Source organism: Aspergillus fumigatus, chromosome 2 (genome assembly GCF_000002655.1).
Source record: "Aspergillus fumigatus Af293 chromosome 2, whole genome shotgun sequence".
NCBI lineage: Eukaryota > Fungi > Ascomycota > Eurotiomycetes > Eurotiales > Aspergillaceae > Aspergillus > Aspergillus fumigatus.
Genome location: NC_007195.1, coordinates 896,180 through 915,908, shown reverse-complemented (window position 1 = coordinate 915,908; position 19,729 = coordinate 896,180). Strand labels below are relative to the sequence as shown.

Below are 19,729 nucleotides of genomic sequence, written 5' to 3'. Positions count from 1 at the left end.
CCATATGTGTACTGGATGTACTAGTACGATACGATGATAAAATCAATGCAACCTGCGACGGTGGATCATCTCCTGCCTCCCTAATCCCCCCATTCTCCCTCGCACCGCCATCTGCCCAAACTCCGCCTCGCGCTCCCTCCGCCGCCTCCTCTCTTCCTCCCCTTCCTCCCGCTCGGCACTTGGACCCCTCGACGCGTCCCTCCCTGCGGCCTTCATCCGCTCCCATACGCCGGGATCAAGGAACGGCTGCGGCGGCTGCGACAAATCCATCTCGACAGTATGCGCTTTTGATCGGTCTGTAGGTCGCGTAGGTGTAGCTATCGAAGATAACGAAGGCTTGATGGTGATGCTGGCGGGATGGACGTTGGGGGTTATAGTTTGGGGCACGGGGCTGGGCTTCACAAGGAGTCGTTTGGAGGCGATGAGGAGGGAAGAAGCGGGGCGGTGGGTTTGGTAGGAGGCTGTCGTTGTCCCTGTGCCTATCCTTGTTGTTGTTTTTCTGCTCTCGGCTGACATTGTATCACCTCTGTACCTCTATAAATTGTATTCGGTCGATCTGTATCGATGGGTGGATTGATGCTTTGGGCTACGAGGTGATCAAACGGAAGGTGAATGTAGATCAGATGACATAATCAGTCATGTGTCTATTAACTATCTTATGATCGCTGGATAGGATACTGATCATGATAAGCAAGCAACCCACTCATATCCGTGGCAGTCATTAATCGCGGTGAATCGGACATGAAAAAGTATGACATGGCGTACCATAGCTAAACATAAAAAGACATAAAAGCCATGAGAGAACCCAACTCCTTTGCTCCGGACCAGAATGGGGCTGCGTCAACGTGGTATATGTATGATACAACTCGACATGTTCGCGTGAGATAACTGATGATTACGCCGCGGCCAGGTACTTCAGGCGATAGTTTGTGGCTCCATCCCTGACATTGCGGAGTAGGAGTACGGGAGATCGACGAGGCCGTCCAGGAGCCAGTTCAAAGGATCAAAGACCTCGTAGTTGGGCTCGAGGAATCCACTGGGGAGATTGGTCACTCCGCTGGCGGGGGCGACTCCCAGACTGCCCTGTGGGATCATGGTAGCGGACGCGAGACTTGGGTCAGCCGGGAGGCCGGGTGTGGAGGACGAGGTGCGCCCTGCGGGCCCTGCGGTTGACGACGCTGAAGATTCCGAGTTCGAGTCGGGATTTGTCGGGTTCTTGAGGTAAGCTGGAGAAAAAGGGAAGTATTAGGGCGGGGGTCCATACTACTGCAAAGATGGTCAAGCATACCTTCGATATTGCGGCCTTTGGTCTGTGCGTCTTCTCGCCATCGCCAGACAGAGTCAAACAAGAGCGACATGCTCATGCGGCAACGGACCTTGAGCATCAAGGTATCATCCACCTCGGCGCTAGTAGCGGATGCTTTCTGTTGCGGGGTACTGCCCATTCGCCACATTTGGGCCAAGACTTCCGCCAACCGTTCGGGGAGGTCGTTGCTGGACACCGATACACCCCGAATCGCCCAGATGGTTCGGTTGAAAAGGGTCTTGGTGTAGTCCATATCTATATGCGCCGAAAAGAAACTCTTGCAGAGCTTGAGGAGTGTGCAGGCTCCAGCAACCATCATCTGATACACGTAGTAGGGAGTATAGGATAGGACTGGGCCAACATCCGTCTCCAGAGACATAGCTGCCTCGAGGAATGACGTGGTTGCAACGTAGAGAGACAGAAGACGTTCTCGATAGTCTTTGGCTCGAGGATCGTCAAAGAATGCCGACAGGTGCAGATGGAGATTGGCAGCACGCAGAAAGAGGTCGGTTATAGCTGATCCACATTAGTGGCGTGTCACATGTCGGCACCAGCTGGGAGTGCTTACCGTCAGTCCTTGACTTGACTTGGTCCTCGAGGTCATCAAAATCCCGCGACAGAAAAGAAATCAGCGTAGATCTCTCTTGGTCACTGCACAGGCCAACAGGGTCCCGCCGATTAGTGTAGAGCGTCTTCGTGACCTTGTCGCAGAAGATTTCAACATCGAGTCTGCGTCTAATATCCTCGGGCAACTTGAAATTCGGATCCACCGACCCGCTCGCTGATAGCGTCCAGTCGTACAGAGTAGATGGTGGCTGGCCATATCCCGTTGCAACACTAGAGTCCGTGAGCGCCGAGGTCCATGAAAGTAGAAGGATACGAACATACCGCTGTGCGACAACATTACAGATGGCCCACGTCCTCACCTTGTCTCTGAGCTCCTCCTCGATAAGTTCTACTCGGAACTTGCTAAAGTCCTGGGTATGAGACGGTCGGTGCAAGCCCAGCTGCATGGCAACTTGCATCATCATACCGCATAACATGAATGTAGGATCCGTCGAGGTACTGCTGGTAGGGAATGGCCATGAACAGAGCAGACAGAGCGCCTTTACAACATGGTAACTCTGGGGAATATCCGCCAACGTACTCCATACCAGTCGTGTGACAGGGCCAGCCAGCGAGTTGAGCAGATGGGTATCTGTCTGATAGCGCCGAGCTCCAACGCTGATGATAGTCCAGAACAGTAATGGTGATACGCTGTAGTAATCATCTGGCGCACGTTGTCGGTCAAGGAATGGAAGAAAGGGATGATAAAACATGAAAAACCTGTTTTGGTAAGACCGATGCAAAAAACCTCACTGTTGGGGTGAGCGGGACTTACAGGTCAAATAGCTCGGTCACTTTCTCCGGCGCAACCACCACGTCTTCAATCCGCTTGAACAGATTCCCATTTCTCATGTAGTTTGAGCCTTCAAAGCCGGAGCGCAAGTCAAGTAGAGATGCAACAGCCTCGTGAGAGCCCATGTACTGATCGGATGAGATGGCGGACGGTGTGTGATATACACCCGCAGGGCTGACATGGCTCGACTCTTGTTTTGGAGTGACATGTGCGGAGTGAAGAGAAGGCGCATGTTGCTGAGGGGTCATGGCAGCAGGGTTGGCTTGCACGCTGGCAATCTGCTTTCGTAACTCGATAATCTCCCGTTCCATCTCAGCATTCCGACTCCTCTTTCCAACGCGTTTGAAGTTGGACTCGATCTTGCACTCGAGCTTCAAGCGACGGCATCGTGAACAATCTGTCCATGGGTCTTGAATCACATCACATCGGAGCTATCGAATAACCCCCCCCCCGGTCAGCATGGACTCCTTGAGGATTGGATAGCGCCAGCGACGGCACGCGACAATCTTACCTTTTGTTGTCGACATTCGTTGCACGCTCGCTTCACAGGCTGCCTCTTCTTCTCCTCCCGCTGATCATTGTCCTCGACATCATCGACACTGCCAGGGGAGCTTTCCAGCCCCGCCATGGCGACAGTGCGCTTTTTGACTTGTCCCAAACCATCGGGACCAACAGCAGGAGAAGTAGACGACTGGCCGGTACCTCCCATTACGGGGCCGGCAGCAGCAGAAGCATTATTAGTATTCCGTGCACTTGTTGGCTCCAGAATGTCCCCTTGCGCACCCCCGCCTCCGATTCCGCTCGATGATCCTCCGATTGACGCCAGGCTGGGAACGTTGACGATTACTGGACACGCGGCAGCCGATAAAGCTTGGGCGTAGAAAAATTACTTTTCCCCAGACCGGCTGTCACACGACGGTCTTTTTGACCAAAACGAGGGATCCAGCGCCAGGAAGAAATGCAAGAAAAAATCTGATATAAACAAGTGCTTTCTGAAGAAGATAATTTCGATCAGAAAACCCAAGTACCCAGCCAGTTGACTCTTCGTGCGACTCGATGGACCCCTCAGCAATGGATGAGTAACAAGCGGGGGAGAGGCGAGCGACTGTCCGATCTCGCACCCGCTCACGTGCTGGATCCACGTGACTTAAGGCCTCCCACCACTTGTGTACTCCGTCGAACAACTGGATATGGGTCGAGGACGCTCTCCTAACCTTGAATTGGTTGTATTGAGCTATGCGTCTTTGGTGTCTTCTGTGGTTGTTGGTATGATTCATTTTTGAAGCCTACCATAGCCACTGTGTGAAGGGTGTCCGTGTATGCAGAGACTCAACTGGGAGTTGATGGCTGCCTGAAGGAGCTAAGGCATCTAACATGAAGATGGAGTGAAACAAACATCCTTCAAGCCTATCCAATTACCGTGAGAGCTCTCGGCACCTGCCACGTATCTACAGAGTATGTAAACTGTTTCTTCCTAAGTTAATGAGATTAATTGGTATGTGGAGACCTCAATGTGTCGGCTTCGAGAAAACTACCGCGGGTCACAGTGAGAGACTCCTCATCGGTGACTACGATTCAGCGCACGGCTAAGCCCAACTAAGCCTCCGAAGGCTAATTGATGACCATCCAATAATGATGCCTTGTTTGGACCCTTGATAAAGGCCCAACATATGATTGAACTGATCTGAGGGGCTGTGTCTCGCCAACTTGTTGCCCCGGACAGCCTTCGGGCCTACACTGCCATTGCCTGGTACTCAGGAGTTCTCACTCGGTACTTCACTAGGCTGGTCAGGATAACAGGAGCTGTCTGGTACGGAGAGATTCGCACCCTGGAATGGACCGACTGCAGGCCAGCACGTGCTATGACCGGATCAGGTATTGCATGACCTTTATCGTTTCTATACTGAGGTTCTTGATGGCTTAGCCTTAGTGATCATGCTGTTGGCGTGCACCCGAAACCTGCTGAAGTAGAACATTTAAAGAGCTCACTTCACTTCCCGCAAGGACATCTCTTCCTTAGCAAGCTTGATGACTCTAATTCGTCTGTATCTGCCAACATGACTATTACTCAAGAGCTCGTCAAAGATAAGACTGCAGAGGATTCTGATCGACCGTCTGCCGAGCAACCACCCGGCTATGACCAGATTGACGAGCAACCATCAACAATCCCACCGTTGGATCTGTCGCACAATGCCGGTCCCCCTGCGTCAACAACCGTCACCAGGGACCAGTGTGTCGCTCATCTCAAATTCATCGCGGCATTAGCGGACCTGCGTGATAGTGTGGCCGGGAACGATGGCCTCTTCGGCCTCCATGACCCGCCGCCGACCGAGTTCCCTGACCACATCAACGAGGTTCGGGCTCGCATGAGAGAAAAGAGATGGGCTGTCTATACGGCTAGAGCAGTTGATCGTTACACGAAGTGGTGGGTGAAGTGCGTCCCCAACGACAGGCCACGCGCTCGCCTTACGGACTTGATGGATGAGAGCTATGATCACATTACCCAAGACATCCGGCTGATATCTTGGTCCAAGGATTCGCTGCCCCCTTTAGGTGAGTGATCGGTACACAGTTTTCTCATATACCTATTCTCCATCAGATGGGTAGTGGCGTCGAGTAGTGCTAACAGGAGCAGATGTCCTCATGGTATGGCATGCGCATATGCTGAACCCCAGAGCCTTCCTCGAGGACTGCATTCGGTCTGGGAAGATGTGCTGCTGGGCGAGCGGTTTCCCCTGGGAAACGATCAATGACTGTATCGATAACCGAACCCTGGAGTATGACGCGGGGGATCGCGCGAGGGTCCATTTCAACCGCATGACGCGCTTTGCATGGGAAAATCTGGACGATCCCCTGAACAAGTTAATCGAGTGTCCCGCTTGTGAAAATACAGTATCGGTGCCTTGGACTCAAGGCAGAATCTCCCTTCCGCTTCAGACGGCGTTTGACAAGTTCAACGGCTATGCAGACAAGAACTTCCACGTAAAATGCCCAAAGTGCGGCTCGACAGTCGACCACGAGCTGCTGAGAGTCCGAAAATTCAGAAGGGATGTCGCGAATTGGCTGAAAGAGAAGATGCCGATGCCAGGGACACTGTACAATATGCGTGGAATCCCGCAATCGACCAGGAGTCAAACTCGTCAACACTCGATGTTCCCTAACCGATTGGTCGAGATATTGGGCAGTGACCTCCTTGACTACACTGATGCACGGCAAGCACGCTGCACGACGGTCAGCCAACTGCGCGACCAGCTCGAAATCAAGCTCAAGGATCGGCGAATCGTGCATCAGGCAAACGGCAGGAGACTTTCTTTTGCAGATGGAGTAGTTTTTCGTCGCATGATGTCCCATTACTGGAATAATACCGGACCCTTTGCTCTAGATCTGGTTGGGGCCGTTATCCGACAGGGGACATTCGTCCAGAAGATGGATCACATCGACTGGCTGCACTCGCCCACCGTGATGGCAACTATGGACCGCCTGATACGCAAATATCATGTGTTCTTCTACATCATGGCGTCGAATCAGCTGCGCATGGCCGTCCCCACGCTCGACGTGGACCTCGCCTGGCACACTCATCAGCTTGCCCCCCAGCGGTACTTTGAGTACTCCGTCTACCAAACAAAGTCGCATACCAGTACCAGGACAGCCACCTTTATCGATCACGACGACAAAGTCGATGAGAATCGGCTGTCCGATGGCTTCGAATGGACCAGCAAGATGTACAGGAGGCTAACCGGCGGCGAGATCTACAGCGAATGCACATGCTGGTACTGCGAGGCCATCCGTGCTCCCGACCTCCGGGGGGGCCCTTTCGTTTCCTCCACAACGGCCAAGGCCCGCGAAACCGCTGCCAATCTCCACGACAGACAGGACATCTCGTCCGACCCAGAAAGGAACCCACACATCTCCGCCCACAATGCCGTCCGAGCCGAGACCAAGGACAAGCTGCGCGGCATCGACCCTCGAAGGGTGCAGGCCCTGAGACTCCGTCACAATTACGAGAAGGCGCGCCGACGTGCCGAGAAGAGAAATCGCAAACTCGGCAAAGCTGACGATCCCAAGAGACGTTCCTCGTCATCTGCAGCAGACGCCAATATGTACCCCGTTCCCGTGGTCTGGGGCGTCCCGGTAGTCGTGCCCTACTACGGGCCTTACATGTGTGACCCGGGCGTGACCCCTGACGCTTATGCATCAAACCCGACCTGTATGAGCACCATTGCAGGAGACCATGGGAATTGTTGTACAGGCACATGTGGGGGCGGTGTCGCGGCTGGAAGCTGCTGTGGCCTGGGAGAGTCATCCAGTACAGGATGTGGTGGTGGTGGAGGCGGAGGAGGAGGATATGATGGAGGTGGAGGTGCAGGGTGCGGAGGGGGAGGGGGAGGGGGAGGATGTGGTGGAGGCGGGAACTGAGACTATGCTTATTTCCCAAGCGCGTCTTTGATTTTGAGATTTCTGATGTTAATGCTTCTTCATTGCTTCTAATATGCTCGTTCAGTGCCTGTAGTGTTGCTCCAATTGTCTGCAGTCCAATTTATTAATCGAAAGAGTTGTCAAAGTGCAGGATAGCATTTCGTAACGAAAGTCGAGACTCGGGTCTCATGGGTATCCAAATATCGAGCGTGAAATCAGAATTCCGAAGCGCTGCCCCAGAAGGATGCATGTATGTATCAGAAGTCGAATATATCCAGGAAACAATCCCAAACAGCGGTATGAATACTTCAATAAATGCTTCAAAGTGGACAGAATATGCAAGATGAAAAGCGGAAACCATGACTAGCCTACATCAAGACACATCTAGATCGCCGTTTGCTCCTTTCGTAGATCGTTTGTTCGTTCCACTCCTCTATACGTCTTCGCCACAGCTCATTCGCTGATGTGGACGACAGTGTAGGATCTGTGGATACTCGGCGATTGAGGGGTTGGATTCCTGTTGAGGGCAACCGGATGTCGTGAGATTGTGAGCGTCGAGTTGCTGATCTATGGACACCATGTGGTCGGCTGCTATTTCGCACGGTTGCCGGATCAATGAATTCAGAACCTGAAACCTGCAGGTTGGGAGACGAGACCGAAAACGGATAAGAATTCATTCCCTGGGGTATGATAAGAGCTGCAGATGCATCGAATTGCCAGTCGTGATGTAAAAAGGGCTGGTCGATCATAGGTTGCGCTTGCAAGGGGGCCGGCGCAGGACTTATGGGAAGGGGGGAATGGGTTGGGCTGTGAGTACCATCTACTCCTGCTGAAGGCGCCTCGACATTGGTAGGTGAACGCGGACGTGCTACTGGGGATTCAGTTTGACGCGAACGGCTGGCAGAACGGTCTCTCCTTCGAAAAATGTCGTCTGGCCGTAAACGTTGATGACGGGTTTCCGAATCCCTCCTTCTCCGGGCCCATAGGGAGCCAGTGACAGTGTTCAGCCTCTGAGGGGGAGTTGCAGAAGTTTCTTCCTGGGACACGTTATCCCAGCGAGTAGTTTGCGACCTCCGGATTGAAGTAGGCGCGACACCAACTCTCAAAGACGAGTCAGGTCTCGTGGGAAGAAGAGTCCTCCTAAGATACTCCGGAAGTGGAGCGTCAGGCTCACTGGAATAAGGAGGGGGTGGGGGAACCCAGTTGTCGGCATCACTTTCGTGAGGGATTTGAAACGCCTCGGGCACCTGCGGTATTTGCCTCTCATTCTGTATTCGGCTCCATCGATCACGGTACAAAGGGTTGTAGCGCCCACGACTCGATGATGCAGCCGTAGCAGCACGACGCAACGTGTCTTGAGAGCGTGGTTGCGTGTTGTCGTAGGGAGAATCGGGTATTAAAGGCATTTCGTTGTCATTTGAGGAGCTGGAGAAGAAGGAACTATGCCTCCGAGGACTGAAGGACAATATATGGTGATTGTCACGATTTATAGATGTGCGAGTCTCTCGAGCAGCAGCTCTTATTTGTTGAGACACGGCATCACTGCGATGCAGGAGGGTTCGTCTCCTTTCCAACTCCACTTCGGTGTCTAAACTCGAATTCGGCTCGCTCAGAAGTTTTGGTTCTGCTTCCCCGATCTCTATACTAACCTCGGTGATTTGGCCGTTGGTTGTAGACCGTTCAAAGTCCAAGAGAAGGACTCTTCCACCGTCAACTGGGACATCTTCATCGCCGATCGTAGGCGGGCTGACGCCACCAGGAGCTACTGCCACCAACCGACGTTGTCCAACCATAGAGTGTGCGTACCGGACCCAGCGGGCTGCGGTCATACCCGGCAAGTCGCTCATCTTGTGTCCGCTGACTATTGTTTTGGGCTTGTCGATCGTCCACTCCAACCGGAGTGCATTATTATGCGGCAGAGTGCCCAAATTTCTCATCGAATGGCGTTGAGGGGGGCTAGGCGAGGCTTGCGTTTCTCCAGCCGAACGAGCAATATCAAGTTGACTTGGTACTCCGTACACCCAAAGGCCGGAATCCTGGAACCCCAACGCAACAAGCTCGCCTTGGCCGTCAGCGGAGGGAAGCATTGTCGGCAATGCCTCCTGTAATGTGTTGGCCGAAATGGGTCCCACAAAATACGTTGTTCCGGAGTTTGCATTGGTCACCCCAAACGCCCTGAAAGCTCTGATCCGGCGGTCATACCCCAGAATCCAGCTGCCCTCGCCCTCTGCACGAAGTGGCAGCAAGCACGCGTGGCTGTAACCAGATATCAGATCCGGGAAGAGGATCTGGGTCGTCCACATCCGAACTTGGACCTCTCTCGGGGATGATTCAGTGTCTGGTGCAGTGTAGAAGGGTACTGTTATAGTCACCAGGCTGCTACTGGCGCTCTGAGAAGAAGAGCCAATTAGCATGACACCGTCAGAAGAGAACGAGATTGCGTCGACCCCATCGCAGCGGACGGCTCTGCGTTCAGTGGTGAGAGCTCCCTCTCTGATAGCGTACATTTCGATTTTGTCACTGTAGGCGACTGCCAGGACGCCTCCGCTGGGGGAAAGCGCCAAAGCTCTGGGAACTTCTGTCAACTTAAGGTCTTGGATCAATGAAGCTTCTTCATTAGTTAGACTGTAAATATTGATTTGGTGATCAGAAGAGACAACTGCAAGGAGGGAGCCATCATCGAGAATGGTGGCATTGAGGGGTCGTCTCCATATTTTGAGCTCATGCTTTACCGCAGCGGAATCAGAAGTTACGTCGAGGACAACAATCCTTGAAGAACTGATGCAGAGGATCATCTGAGCATTGGGCGAAAAAGCAAAACGAAAAGCCTCGCCCTGCGGAAAAGCTGTTGAAGAGCTCATGGACGTTGAGATGAGTTTGATCAGAGTTTGACGAGGTCTGAGAAAAACCTCGAACGCATTTCGCCTGATCTCTGATAAGAATCGGCGTTTGAGATATGCCAAGTTCTCCGGGTTAGCTGCACTGGAGATAGGTTCCCCAGTTGCGGAGAATGATGAACATCGAGACAAGTGATGCGCGTACAGTGCAGCACAGTCCGAGATGCGCCTCCATTTTCGATTGAGCAAGGCAAGACTCGCAAAAGTGTTGGCATCAACAAGGTATAGAATCCTATGTGGACCATTAGCGCAATTTCTTTCATCCTGTCACGGAGGACACGTAGAAACGACAACATCTTGAACGCATTGGGTGCTGAATTTCAGGTCACTTACTGCTCAATCACACTGCGAGGTAAAAGACCAAACGGCACTGAGGTCTGCCCACGAGCCTCCTTTTCGGATCCTATGCACAACTGACACTCTTCCTGTACGAGACAGGAGCCCTCTACCTGCTCACCGCTCGGCATACGAACATCCTGGTCCATGATAGTCGTTGCATGGAGACATCTACGTCTGGTAGAATAAGACCATTTCTGTAGCCAGATCAATTCAATTCAGCTCCAGACAATTATGAGGAACTTTCCTTCCCCAAGAAGCGAGTAGACTAGTGGTATAGCAGAAAATCCTAGAGCGACATTTGACGTTGTATTAGGGGAAGATGCAGGGATAAAGGCGCCAGTGCGGGCACCAAGCGGTGCTTGTGGCTGTGTTTGCACGCCGACGGTGATCTAGTACTTAGCTGCCTCGAGGGCACGTCTGGGAGGTGTTTCAGAAACGCGCAGAGTCAGAAGGACTGGGGATATGACATCGTATGTGACGATGTTATACTCCACCGGGTGAATAGGTATCATTTGAAGATGGTAGAAAGATGAAGACGAAGAAGATCGGACTCGATGCTCTCTGTATCTGTCTAGTCTCTGTCTCTGTATCAATTTTAGTGTCTCTGAGACAAACAACAAAACAATTGGCCTAAAATAGCAGAGGCACGTGGTTGGCCTCGCTGCTGAGTCAGCATCCCGATAAGAAAGAGGGAAAAGACAAAAAAGAAAAAGAGGAGAAAAGAGTGCCGACAAGAAGAAGAAACGGAAGAGCGCAAAAGCAAGACAGGGGATGACAGGAGAAAACTGAAACCCAAAAAGAGAGCAGAAAAACTAGTCAGAGCCGTTTAATCAATAAAGCGATCAAGCGATCAATCGGCGTTTTTGCAGCCACTTCCCCCGCATATCAGTCTCATTCGTCAAGCTCGGCTGATACACTGGTGGATATCCTCCTGCCTGTACTACTTGGCCCGAACTGTGAGGATTCGGCAGTTTCCGATACCAATTTCGCCTCTTCTACCCCATAGTTCAGGTCATGACGGACTACGGACGGCTCTGAGATTGTTAGACTGGTCAAGTTCATATTTCTTGGCTTTGTTCTGGCTTCACCCTCGATGTCGCCCGAAGAGTCGTCTTTGCGCTAGTTGCTGTACCGGTGATTGGCTCAGTGACTCCCTGGGAAATCATTACTATTATACCTACAGGATATCGGATCACGACCTTTCGAGCTCTTGAGAGCTATTACTTTACTACTACCTTGCAATTCGCGACTTCTAGGTAGTCAAGTATTGTGGTATTTGCTTCCGTGCGAGTGTCCATTATCAAGCTTTCGCACCCGTACCATCCTCGTCCTTCCCCCCGTCGGCGTTTCAAGCGCCAGCCGTGGAGGACACTGTGGGACCCTCAATTGGTGCTTTACAATTGATGGCATATAGTCCCTGTCTTGCGTTGCTCTGATATTCCTTTCGTGCCTCAACATGCCTCCTGCGACGACCCAGAATAGCTCAACCCAGAAACATTCCTCCCCCGGTTTCAACGCCGGGGCCAGACCATACAGATCGCACAAAGTCAGAGCTTGCGATCTCTGCAGAAAGCGCAAATCCCGATGCACAGTAGACATTCCCGGCCAATCATGCCTGCTCTGCCGGGTTCAAGGTGCCGACTGTCATTATCAGGAGGAACCCCTTCCGGACGCTTCGGTCTCCAATGGCTCTGACTCTAAACGATGGTCTGTCGATCAGGTCAGTGAGAGCTTGGGTACGGGACAGAAACGCAAGCGTACTCTCGATACTACTATCTCCTCTCCTAATCCATCTCGAAGGCGTGAGAGCTTCAGTCGGCCGCGTGCCTATTCTGATAGTCGCGGAACCGACCGCAGACGCAATGGAACAGAAGACCCCCACAATGAATCCGTCTTCATTGTCGGACCCGTGGTGGCCGACGATGCGCAGGTGATCGAGAAATTCATGCCACCGGAAGAGCGATCCAGCAAGTCTGTGGAGCCAAAGAGTCATCCGTACAACGTCTACTCGAGCGATCCGCGAAAACCGATCCTCTACACCACCGTCTCCAGGCGTAGACAGGGTATGCGGGTCGGTGTTCCTCCAGGTGAAAACCAAAAGGAAATCCTTGAACAGATTCTAGGACCTTTCAAACATGATCTCGTCAGGCTGTATGTTCCTCCTCTAAGCCATCTGTCATGGTCTCTAATCGACTAACAATTATCGCCAGTTTCCTGGATAGGTTCAACGTAGCTTTCCCGATATTTGATGGAGAAAGTTTCTGGGAAGCATATATATCGGAGTCACCAGGCGAACCACCGGCGTCGCTTCTCTGTCAAGTGTACTCCATGTCATTAGTCTACTGGAAGCACACGCCTAAGCTTGCATGCCATCCGAAACCAGATGTTCGGTATGCCGTGAACATGACGGTAGCCGCCCTCCACGAGGAATTCTCCGCACCTGGCCTATCAACGATCAGTGCTGCTCTAGTAGATTTGACTGGACGTCCGATCTTCTCGATGACGGGTAACGCTATCAGTTGCGGTCGACTTGTCGCACTAGCTCATTGCTTGGGCCTCAACCGAGACCCTAGCAACTGGAAGCTGTCTCCCCAGGAGAAGGACAATCGTATTCGTTTATGGTGGGGCGTTGTCATCCATGACCGTTGGTAAGCTCTTCCCCGTCTAACCTCTGGATTGACGTAGATACTAACGTCCATCAAGGGGAAGCTTCGGACATGGAGTTCCTCCTCAAATCGCCAAGAATCAATACGACGTTCCTCTTCCCACCATTGACGTGCTGGTGCCACCAACGCACCGCACCACGGAACGAGTGAGGGCAGCCCACTGTCACATCTGCCTTTGCCGTTTGACGGAGATTCTGGGAGAGTTGCTGCCGCTTGTTTACGGTCTGCAACATAACCTACCACGCGAGACGACCAAGAAGCTGCGACAGATTCGGACTGACCTCGACATGTGGGAAGACTCTCTTCCTGACTGGCTTAGAACACCAGTGCACCATAGCTCAGAGTCTCGAGTGTCAGGAATCAGTAGCCTACAGTTGTCCTTCCTGGCAGTTAAGATGCTGGTGAGCAGAGTCGAGCTCAAGGTACGTCGTTGTGAACAGCATATGTCCTGGCTCCAGGCGTTGTGCTCTAATACGCCCCATGCAGGAAGTGAATAATGCCGAGACGGACAACCCGGAAGCCCGCCGGTACTTCCAGACCGAGTGTCGAAAATCAGCAGAGGAGATTGTGCAATTTATCTCGTCTCTGCGCAAGCAAAACTTTCAAGAATTCTGGTTACCATGTACGTCCACCTTGATTAGATTTTCCCAACCCGCCAAAGTCTTGATCTATCGTTCTTTTCTGACCCTCCGTTAGACAGCGCATTTCACCTCACTTCAACTGCCACGCTCCTCGTCCGCTGCGCACTAGAAACAACAGATAGCGAAGTAGCCCGCTCCTGCCTCGCAAACGTCGAAACATTCCGGAGCATCCTGCGCCGCGTCAGAGAAGAAGAAGACTGGGATGTCGCCGACATGTGCCTCGATCACTGCGAACGCATCCTCAATCGCCTCGCCGCCAACGGAGGCACCGCAGACCCGACCCTCAACCCGTCGACCGGTCAATACGACAATCGTATCGTGAATCCAGCAGCCATCTCGCTCCCTGTCTCGCTCCCTGAAACGCAAACCAACAACGATATCGTGGACGATATGATGTCCATCTCGGGGACATTTGGAACCATGGATGGCTTCCCCTTTGACATGACGGGAATTTGGGATGTATCTGTCTTTCAGGACGTCAATCTCACGTAGTACATACCCCTGCATAATGTAACTGGGCTGAACTGAAAGGTGTGGGTGGATCCCTCTCCCCCTTTTTTTTTTTTTTTTCCCTCTGGAATTATACCCGATTGAAGGACTATGTGAGGTTGTTGGGCTTGTGTTTAGTTAGGCAGCAATACCTGCTGATCAAAAGCTTGGAAGAAACGTACCTACTATTTGCTCCTTTGCAGAGTTGAGTGAGATTAGATACCTCGGAATTAAAATAATTTTCCAATTATACACAACAAAACCAACCAATGCACTATTTTACAAATACCCCCATGATGCTCAGGAGCCCAAGAACCATCTAGAGACGGACCCCTCACACAGACGAGGAGGACCACGGATATACATTATAGGAAAGAAGAGAAGGAATGGGTTTGCCACAAGTCGTCAAGCATTACAGCCGCAGACATCCTCTTACTGCTTACCAGCACCAAACATGCTGGTGAAGGAACCCTTCATCATCTTCATCTGTTCCTGACGAGCCTTCTCCTCTTCAGCGGCCATTTCCGCGAGCCACTTCTCTCCATTCTCACGGATCTCCTTTTCAATCATCTCATAGTTCTTCTGGCCCCGTTCACGAATCTGGTCCCAGAGCATCTTGCCTTGAGCCAGGCCCTCAGAGGGGCTCTGTTCGCCGTCCAGCGTGCGGGTAGACTTCAGGCCTAGAGCAGATGCCAGGCTGCCGACTCCACGCTTGGGCCGTCTCTTTCGCTCTTCCTCCAATTCCTTTTCGAACTTCTCACGCATGATCCTCTCGCGCTTGGCGAATTCAACAGGAATGGAAGTACCCTCGAATGATTTCAACACAGGGCGCACATCTTCGACACCCATACCGGCAATGTATTCAAGGAACGGAATCAGTGCAACGAGGTTCTTGTCCTTGGGGTCACCAAGCCACTTGTCCAGAATGATGGCATTTTCGGGCTGCAGACGCGCATGCTCCTCCTTGGTATCGATCAGGATCACCTTGGACAGATCGCGGTTCAGGTATGACAGATCCTACAGATATTTTAGTGAGTTCTGTCTAAAGGCTGGGTCTGAGCTATCCTGGCCTACCTTGATGTATTCACCATCCTTGTACCTGGTAGCTTCCCTGAACAGTGGCCAACGGATGATACGGTAGGGGTCGAGCTTCCGGAGAACCTGATCCGCCATCATACTGGGGACACTAGTGAAGAGAACAAGCTCGTAGTATTGGTTCAGGTAACGAAGGAAGTAGTCGACACCTGGCCGCTTGGCAATGCGCCATCCGTGTTCACGGCTCCACTCACTATGCACAAGCAGATCCTCCAGACTGAGAACAAGCGTATAAGGTTGGCGGAGATTGGGATCCTCATCTGGGAGCAGCTTCGGGAAAGCGGGGTCCTTGTAGTAGCTGGTGATATCGCTCAAACGGGCCTTCATGCGGTTATACCACGACGAGAAGCTCCAGCCGGATGGAATGTCGGGGTGGGCCTTCGCTTCTTCTTCGGTCTCCCAGTTACGTCCCAAGTAAGCCACTCCTCCAGCCCCAGCTAAGAGGAAAAAGGCGTACATCAAGTTGGCCATACGAGCCCTTCGGCGATCGAGCGAGGAGACGTAGCCATCCTTGGGGATATCGCCTCGGCCATCATCGGTATAATCTTCGAAACGCGAAGGGTCCTCTGTAAGATTCAACGAAGTCTGTCCAGATTTCTTCGTACGACCTTCTAATTCTGCGGCAAGAGTGGACGGGATACCCTGAGTGAGGTCAGGAAGTGGTTGTTGAGGCTTTGACTCGGTCTGCAGAGGATTTAAGAATTAGAGAGAGTCTGAATAGTACAGAGAATCAAACGCTTACAGCTTCAGAAGCCTCCGGCGCAGCGTTCCCCGCTGGATCCGCCTTCGTATCGAACTCTGTTTGTTCCGCCGAATATTCTGGTTTGGGAGTAGACGAGGGCTGTTCGGACTGCGGAGGCTTGACAGATTCTGGGAGCTTATAAGGAGCCTTGGGCTTACTGCTCTTTGCGTACCATCGCGATTTCGGAAATGAGACAGCTGATACGCGGATAGTGGAAGTAAGGGCGCTGGACCTCGTTAAAGGTAGTACAGCACGGCTAAGCATAATGACGATGAGAAGACGGAGCACCTAATAGTAAGATATAAGAGAAGGCAGCGCACTCATGCTCCGCTTGGGAAGAATCTAGATAGAACTAATAAAGACAGACAACCAGCTGATCAGATGGAAAAAGTTGTCTGTCCTGATAATTGGCATATGATTGGAAGTTTGTCTTGTTCCAGAGGACCTTCAGAAAAGTTGGAAGCGCTCGCATACGGCGGGCGGCAGAATCCATCAACGCAGCCCTTTCCACCGGCCTTAAAATCCGCCATCTTCCGCCAATTTTCGTACTTCTCTTCTTCTTTTCTTCTTCAGTTTTGAAAGTTGATTCAACCCAGATTAATTTGACCCGACAAGCTCTCATATCATGCATGCCGGGTTGTATTAGCTGGGAAGACTGAAGATTCTCTTCTATCCCACTCCCAAGAGCCGCAGCAAAGGTTTCCATTGAAGCTGCAGCCCCGTTCGTGGGACACAAATAAATTTTCTCCTCGCAAGATATAACTGGCCTCTGATGTATACTCCCTTCAGGAGCTCTTGTTTCTCAAGAAGTGACTAATCCTCAGTTAAGTACAAAAATGGCATGAACACAGAATTTGATTCAAGGCCATTCACCTTCCCTTAAATATCCACAACGTATTTGTACCTAGCCTCGGGCTTCTATTATCTGCCAACATGGATTCCCTCTCAGATGCTTTTGGGAAGGTAAAGATCGAGGGCCCGTCACCCGATACAAGTGAGAATCAAGAGGATGAGGATATCTTGGAGGAGGAGTCTTTCCCTCCGACGCTATTTCGCTTCCTTGATCTTCCTTCCGAGATTCGTCTGCGCATATATGACCTTGTTTTATTCACACCTTATCGTTTGAAACCCCGGCGAGCCAACGGAAGTGTAGGCGCCTCAGCAAGGAATCCTCCCATCGCTCCCTTTCAGGTCCGTGTCGCTCTGTTCCTTGTGTGCCGGCGTATTCATGATGAGGCTACGGACTATTTCTATTCTGCGCTGACTTTCCGCGTGTTCCCGATTCAGGATTGGTCCCGCACGCCAACTGTCAGAGCTTTGCCAGCAAGACACAAGGCGTCCGTGAGGACAATCGAGCTGATTCTGGGCTCCAGTTGGACCTCGCCTCCCCGGGAGTGGGTGGTGAACAATCGGTTGGGGCTGGAAAAGATGGTGCGCGTTCGCACGTTGAAGGTGTTCCTTGAATGCGATCCATCACATCCTGTTTTTGAAGGTTTTCGCATATCTCCAGGCTTCTACACCGATTTTGCGGGTAAGATCCTCAAGCAGGTTCTGGAGAGATTGCCCCATGTGGTACAAGTGGAATTTGATGGTTACCCATCTGTCTCCAAAAGCGGAAGCCTAATGAAGCGCCTGGTTTATGAGGCGAGGGCAGCTCAGAAAAAGATTCTCTGGGGACCCGAGCGAGGATGGACAGACTGGGATAGCGAGGGTGAACAAAAACCAAATCAAGTGGAATTTGAAGACACCGACTGCCAGAATTCAATGCAATAAATAATGACACAACGTCTGGCTAAGGATTCTCTTGAGGCGCAGTGGACCCTGTACCTTTCACATAAAGTCTGATGGAGATGCTATATAATCTCCAGTAGTCTGAGGATAGCAACTTGGCGTTGTGCAATCCTAATAGGCTGATTTACTAGCATGGCGTTTGGGGTTGTATAGCTACACATTGTTGCTCTGCACATTGTTGTTTTAGCGCATTGTCTCAACCATTCACACTATATCAGGCGTCATTTATTTATTTGTAATCTCATCTCTTTGGTCCTTAGAAGTCAGGCATAGAGCTCTAGAACAAAGGGGAAAGGCCGGTTGGCATTTCTCATCTTCCTCCGGAGCGTTCGTACCTATAGTTCCTCATCCACATCCATGCCTGTCCCCTCTTGAGCTCCCTTTCCGTTGGACAAACGCGCCACCGAAGCCTCCTTGTCAATCATCTGCCGTGATACCGCAACGATGTTGTCTTCGATCAGTTGCTGGCTCACATCTTCAATGTCTGTAAAAGATGGTTAATAACAAGATCAAGGAAAGACAGGTGTAGGACTTACGCTTCTTCGGGTCAACCTTTCCAACATATCGCGTCTTGAGTTGCTCCTTGGTGAGCTCTGTCTCCTCCTTGACCCGCTTCTCGTAACCTTCAGCAAGGCTCACTAGCTGCTTCATCCGCTCCACATTGTGCTGGCCTTCCTCACGGAAGTCGTTCATCTGCAATGCCTCTGTCCACACGTGCTTATGCAAGTTCATCAGCATGTTCTCCTCCAGCCCCGTCTTACGATAGTTGATAGCGATGCTGTAGTAATGTCTGTTCAACCCGTGGATGAGCGCCTGGATTGATGGCTTGTTCAGGTGACCCAAATTAGATGTCGTCTGCCGGGGCTCCTGGCCCATGACAACGGTCTGAGGCTGAATTAGTCGGAAGGCGTCGATGACAACCTTTCCCTTAACGGATTGAATCGGATCAACCACAACTGCGACTGCTCGGGGAGTGAGCTGTTCGAATGACTGCTGGGTGTTGATGTCCACGGACGAAAGCCAGCAGCCAAAACCAGGATGGGAGTGATACCATCCAACGACTGTTTCCGGCCTGAGTTTTGAAGATCTATCAGCGGTGCAACTTTCAAGCTTGCTTTGCCCTGCCGAGACCTACCGTCCAGTTTGCCGAAGCATCTCCATCATCTTGGTCTGAAAAACGGGGTCCACGGCCTCAACACTGACACCAGTACCGCTCTGGGGCATGGCAAAAACATCAACCACACGAACTGTGTATTCATCGACGAATTCTCCCAGCATCAGGCCCATGACTTCCATAGGCACACCAGCCCGACCATGTCTTAACATCTTCAGCAAAGCTAGTGATGAAATGTGTACGGTCTCGGAGTTATCGATCAGGTTCGGGGTGTCCTATAAGAAGCATAGTATCAGCAACCATAGTGCTCAGAAACTTGAAGCCACAAATAATCCTTATCCAACTATTGCAGAAGCCTATGGAGAAGACCTTGGATAGATGGTCACGAGTAACAAAGATACAAAGCGTGAATGACGCTAAGGGCCGACTTACACCACCTGGAGCCGCGCTTCCCATACCCATGCCCTGGGCGGCCTGAAGCATCCGATTGAGTCTGTCCATGGTGACTCAAAGGCTCTGAAAGAACTGGGAGAGGATGTAGAACAGCTTCCTCTATGGAAGCAATGACGGCGCGACAGTCGATCGGCGACACGCAGGCAGATCTAGAAGTCAATGGACTTGAATGTTAGGTAGCCGGTTGAAGAGGGTGAGATTAGATGGAGTAAAAGATCGCTGTAGAAATAAAACGAGCCGGTTGGTTATGGTGATGTTCCAGAGTACTGAGCAATATCCTTAGCTGGGCGTGACCAAGAGCTCAAGATCCAGTGAGCCTGATGGAGGCGGTGGGAGCAGCTCTTCCGCCTTGTCTCGGCCTCCCGCTCTGGCCTCTGCGGC

General features: G+C 51.8%; 8 protein-coding genes across 8 annotated transcripts; 3 read left to right on the top strand and 5 right to left on the bottom strand.

Annotated features, from left to right (window-relative positions):
* Positions 1-42: 42 nt before the first annotated feature.
* On the bottom strand, positions 43-516 carry AFUA_2G03470 (uncharacterized protein; the record flags this gene model as incomplete). The annotated part of the gene is made up of 1 exon (XM_744389.1): positions 43-516. The coding sequence occupies one exon, from the start codon at positions 514-516 to the stop codon at positions 43-45; it is 474 nt and encodes a 157-aa protein (XP_749482.1).
* A 399-nt stretch (positions 517-915) lies between these two features.
* Positions 916-3,982, bottom strand: AFUA_2G03460 (putative C6 transcription factor (Leu3); the record flags this gene model as incomplete). The annotated part of the gene is given in 7 exon segments (XM_744388.1): positions 916-1,226; positions 1,289-1,822; positions 1,875-2,632; positions 2,688-3,136; positions 3,217-3,551; positions 3,596-3,677; positions 3,689-3,982. The coding sequence occupies 7 exon segments, from the start codon at positions 3,980-3,982 to the stop codon at positions 916-918; spliced, it is 2,763 nt and encodes a 920-aa protein (XP_749481.1).
* A 780-nt stretch (positions 3,983-4,762) lies between these two features.
* On the top strand, positions 4,763-7,121 carry AFUA_2G03450 (uncharacterized protein; the record flags this gene model as incomplete). Its single annotated transcript, XM_077804064.1, has 2 exons — positions 4,763-5,258; positions 5,341-7,121. The coding sequence occupies 2 exons, from the start codon at positions 4,763-4,765 to the stop codon at positions 7,119-7,121; spliced, it is 2,277 nt and encodes a 758-aa protein (XP_077660228.1).
* Positions 7,122-7,336: 215 nt separating this feature from the next.
* AFUA_2G03440 (F-box domain protein) lies at positions 7,337-10,987 on the bottom strand (the record flags this gene model as incomplete). The annotated part of the gene is made up of 3 exons (XM_744386.2): positions 10,352-10,987; positions 7,494-10,250; positions 7,337-7,352 (listed from the first exon to the last, which is right to left on the bottom strand). The coding sequence occupies exons 1-3, from the start codon at positions 10,501-10,503 to the stop codon at positions 7,337-7,339; spliced, it is 2,925 nt and encodes a 974-aa protein (XP_749479.1). The 5' UTR covers positions 10,504-10,987.
* A 54-nt stretch (positions 10,988-11,041) lies between these two features.
* On the top strand, positions 11,042-14,234 carry AFUA_2G03430 (putative C6 transcription factor). The gene is made up of 5 exons (XM_744385.2): positions 11,042-12,508; positions 12,568-13,005; positions 13,061-13,445; positions 13,510-13,645; positions 13,720-14,234. Exons 1-5 carry the CDS (start codon positions 11,814-11,816, stop codon positions 14,154-14,156), a joined length of 2,091 nt encoding a protein of 696 aa, XP_749478.1. The 5' UTR covers positions 11,042-11,813; the 3' UTR covers positions 14,157-14,234.
* Positions 14,235-16,442, bottom strand: AFUA_2G03420 (protein translocase subunit TIM50). Its single transcript, XM_744384.2, has 3 exons — positions 15,991-16,442; positions 15,228-15,932; positions 14,235-15,170 (listed from the first exon to the last, which is right to left on the bottom strand). Exons 1-3 carry the CDS (start codon positions 16,252-16,254, stop codon positions 14,586-14,588), a joined length of 1,554 nt encoding a protein of 517 aa, XP_749477.2. The 5' UTR covers positions 16,255-16,442; the 3' UTR covers positions 14,235-14,585.
* Positions 16,443-16,923: 481 nt separating this feature from the next.
* Positions 16,924-17,763, top strand: AFUA_2G03410 (uncharacterized protein; the record flags this gene model as incomplete). Its single annotated transcript, XM_744383.1, has 1 exon — positions 16,924-17,763. The coding sequence occupies one exon, from the start codon at positions 16,924-16,926 to the stop codon at positions 17,761-17,763; it is 840 nt and encodes a 279-aa protein (XP_749476.1).
* Positions 17,764-18,116: 353 nt separating this feature from the next.
* Positions 18,117-19,712, bottom strand: AFUA_2G03400 (proteasome regulatory particle lid subunit RPN11; the record flags this gene model as incomplete). The annotated part of the gene is made up of 4 exons (XM_744382.2): positions 19,328-19,712; positions 18,917-19,170; positions 18,318-18,853; positions 18,117-18,265 (listed from the first exon to the last, which is right to left on the bottom strand). The coding sequence occupies exons 1-4, from the start codon at positions 19,394-19,396 to the stop codon at positions 18,117-18,119; spliced, it is 1,008 nt and encodes a 335-aa protein (XP_749475.1). The 5' UTR covers positions 19,397-19,712.
* Positions 19,713-19,729: the final 17 nt, after the last annotated feature.

Excerpts from the sequence above, each read along its gene's own strand:
- AFUA_2G03430 (XM_744385.2), top strand. The coding sequence starts at position 11,814 with ATGCCTCCTGCGACGACCCAGAATAGCTCAACCCAGAAACATTCCTCC. Across the intron at positions 13,006-13,060 it reads GTTGTCATCCATGACCGTTG|GGGAAGCTTCGGACATGGAG; the intron begins GTAAGCTCTTCC and ends ACGTCCATCAAG. Across the intron at positions 13,646-13,719 it reads TCAAGAATTCTGGTTACCAT|ACAGCGCATTTCACCTCACT; the intron begins GTACGTCCACCT and ends ACCCTCCGTTAG.
- AFUA_2G03420 (XM_744384.2), bottom strand. The coding sequence starts at position 16,254 with ATGCTTAGCCGTGCTGTACTACCTTTAACGAGGTCCAGCGCCCTTACT. Across the intron at positions 15,933-15,990 it reads CGCCGGAGGCTTCTGAAGCT|ACCGAGTCAAAGCCTCAACA; the intron begins GTAAGCGTTTGA and ends AATCCTCTGCAG. Across the intron at positions 15,171-15,227 it reads AGGATGGTGAATACATCAAG|GATCTGTCATACCTGAACCG; the intron begins GTAGGCCAGGAT and ends AAATATCTGTAG.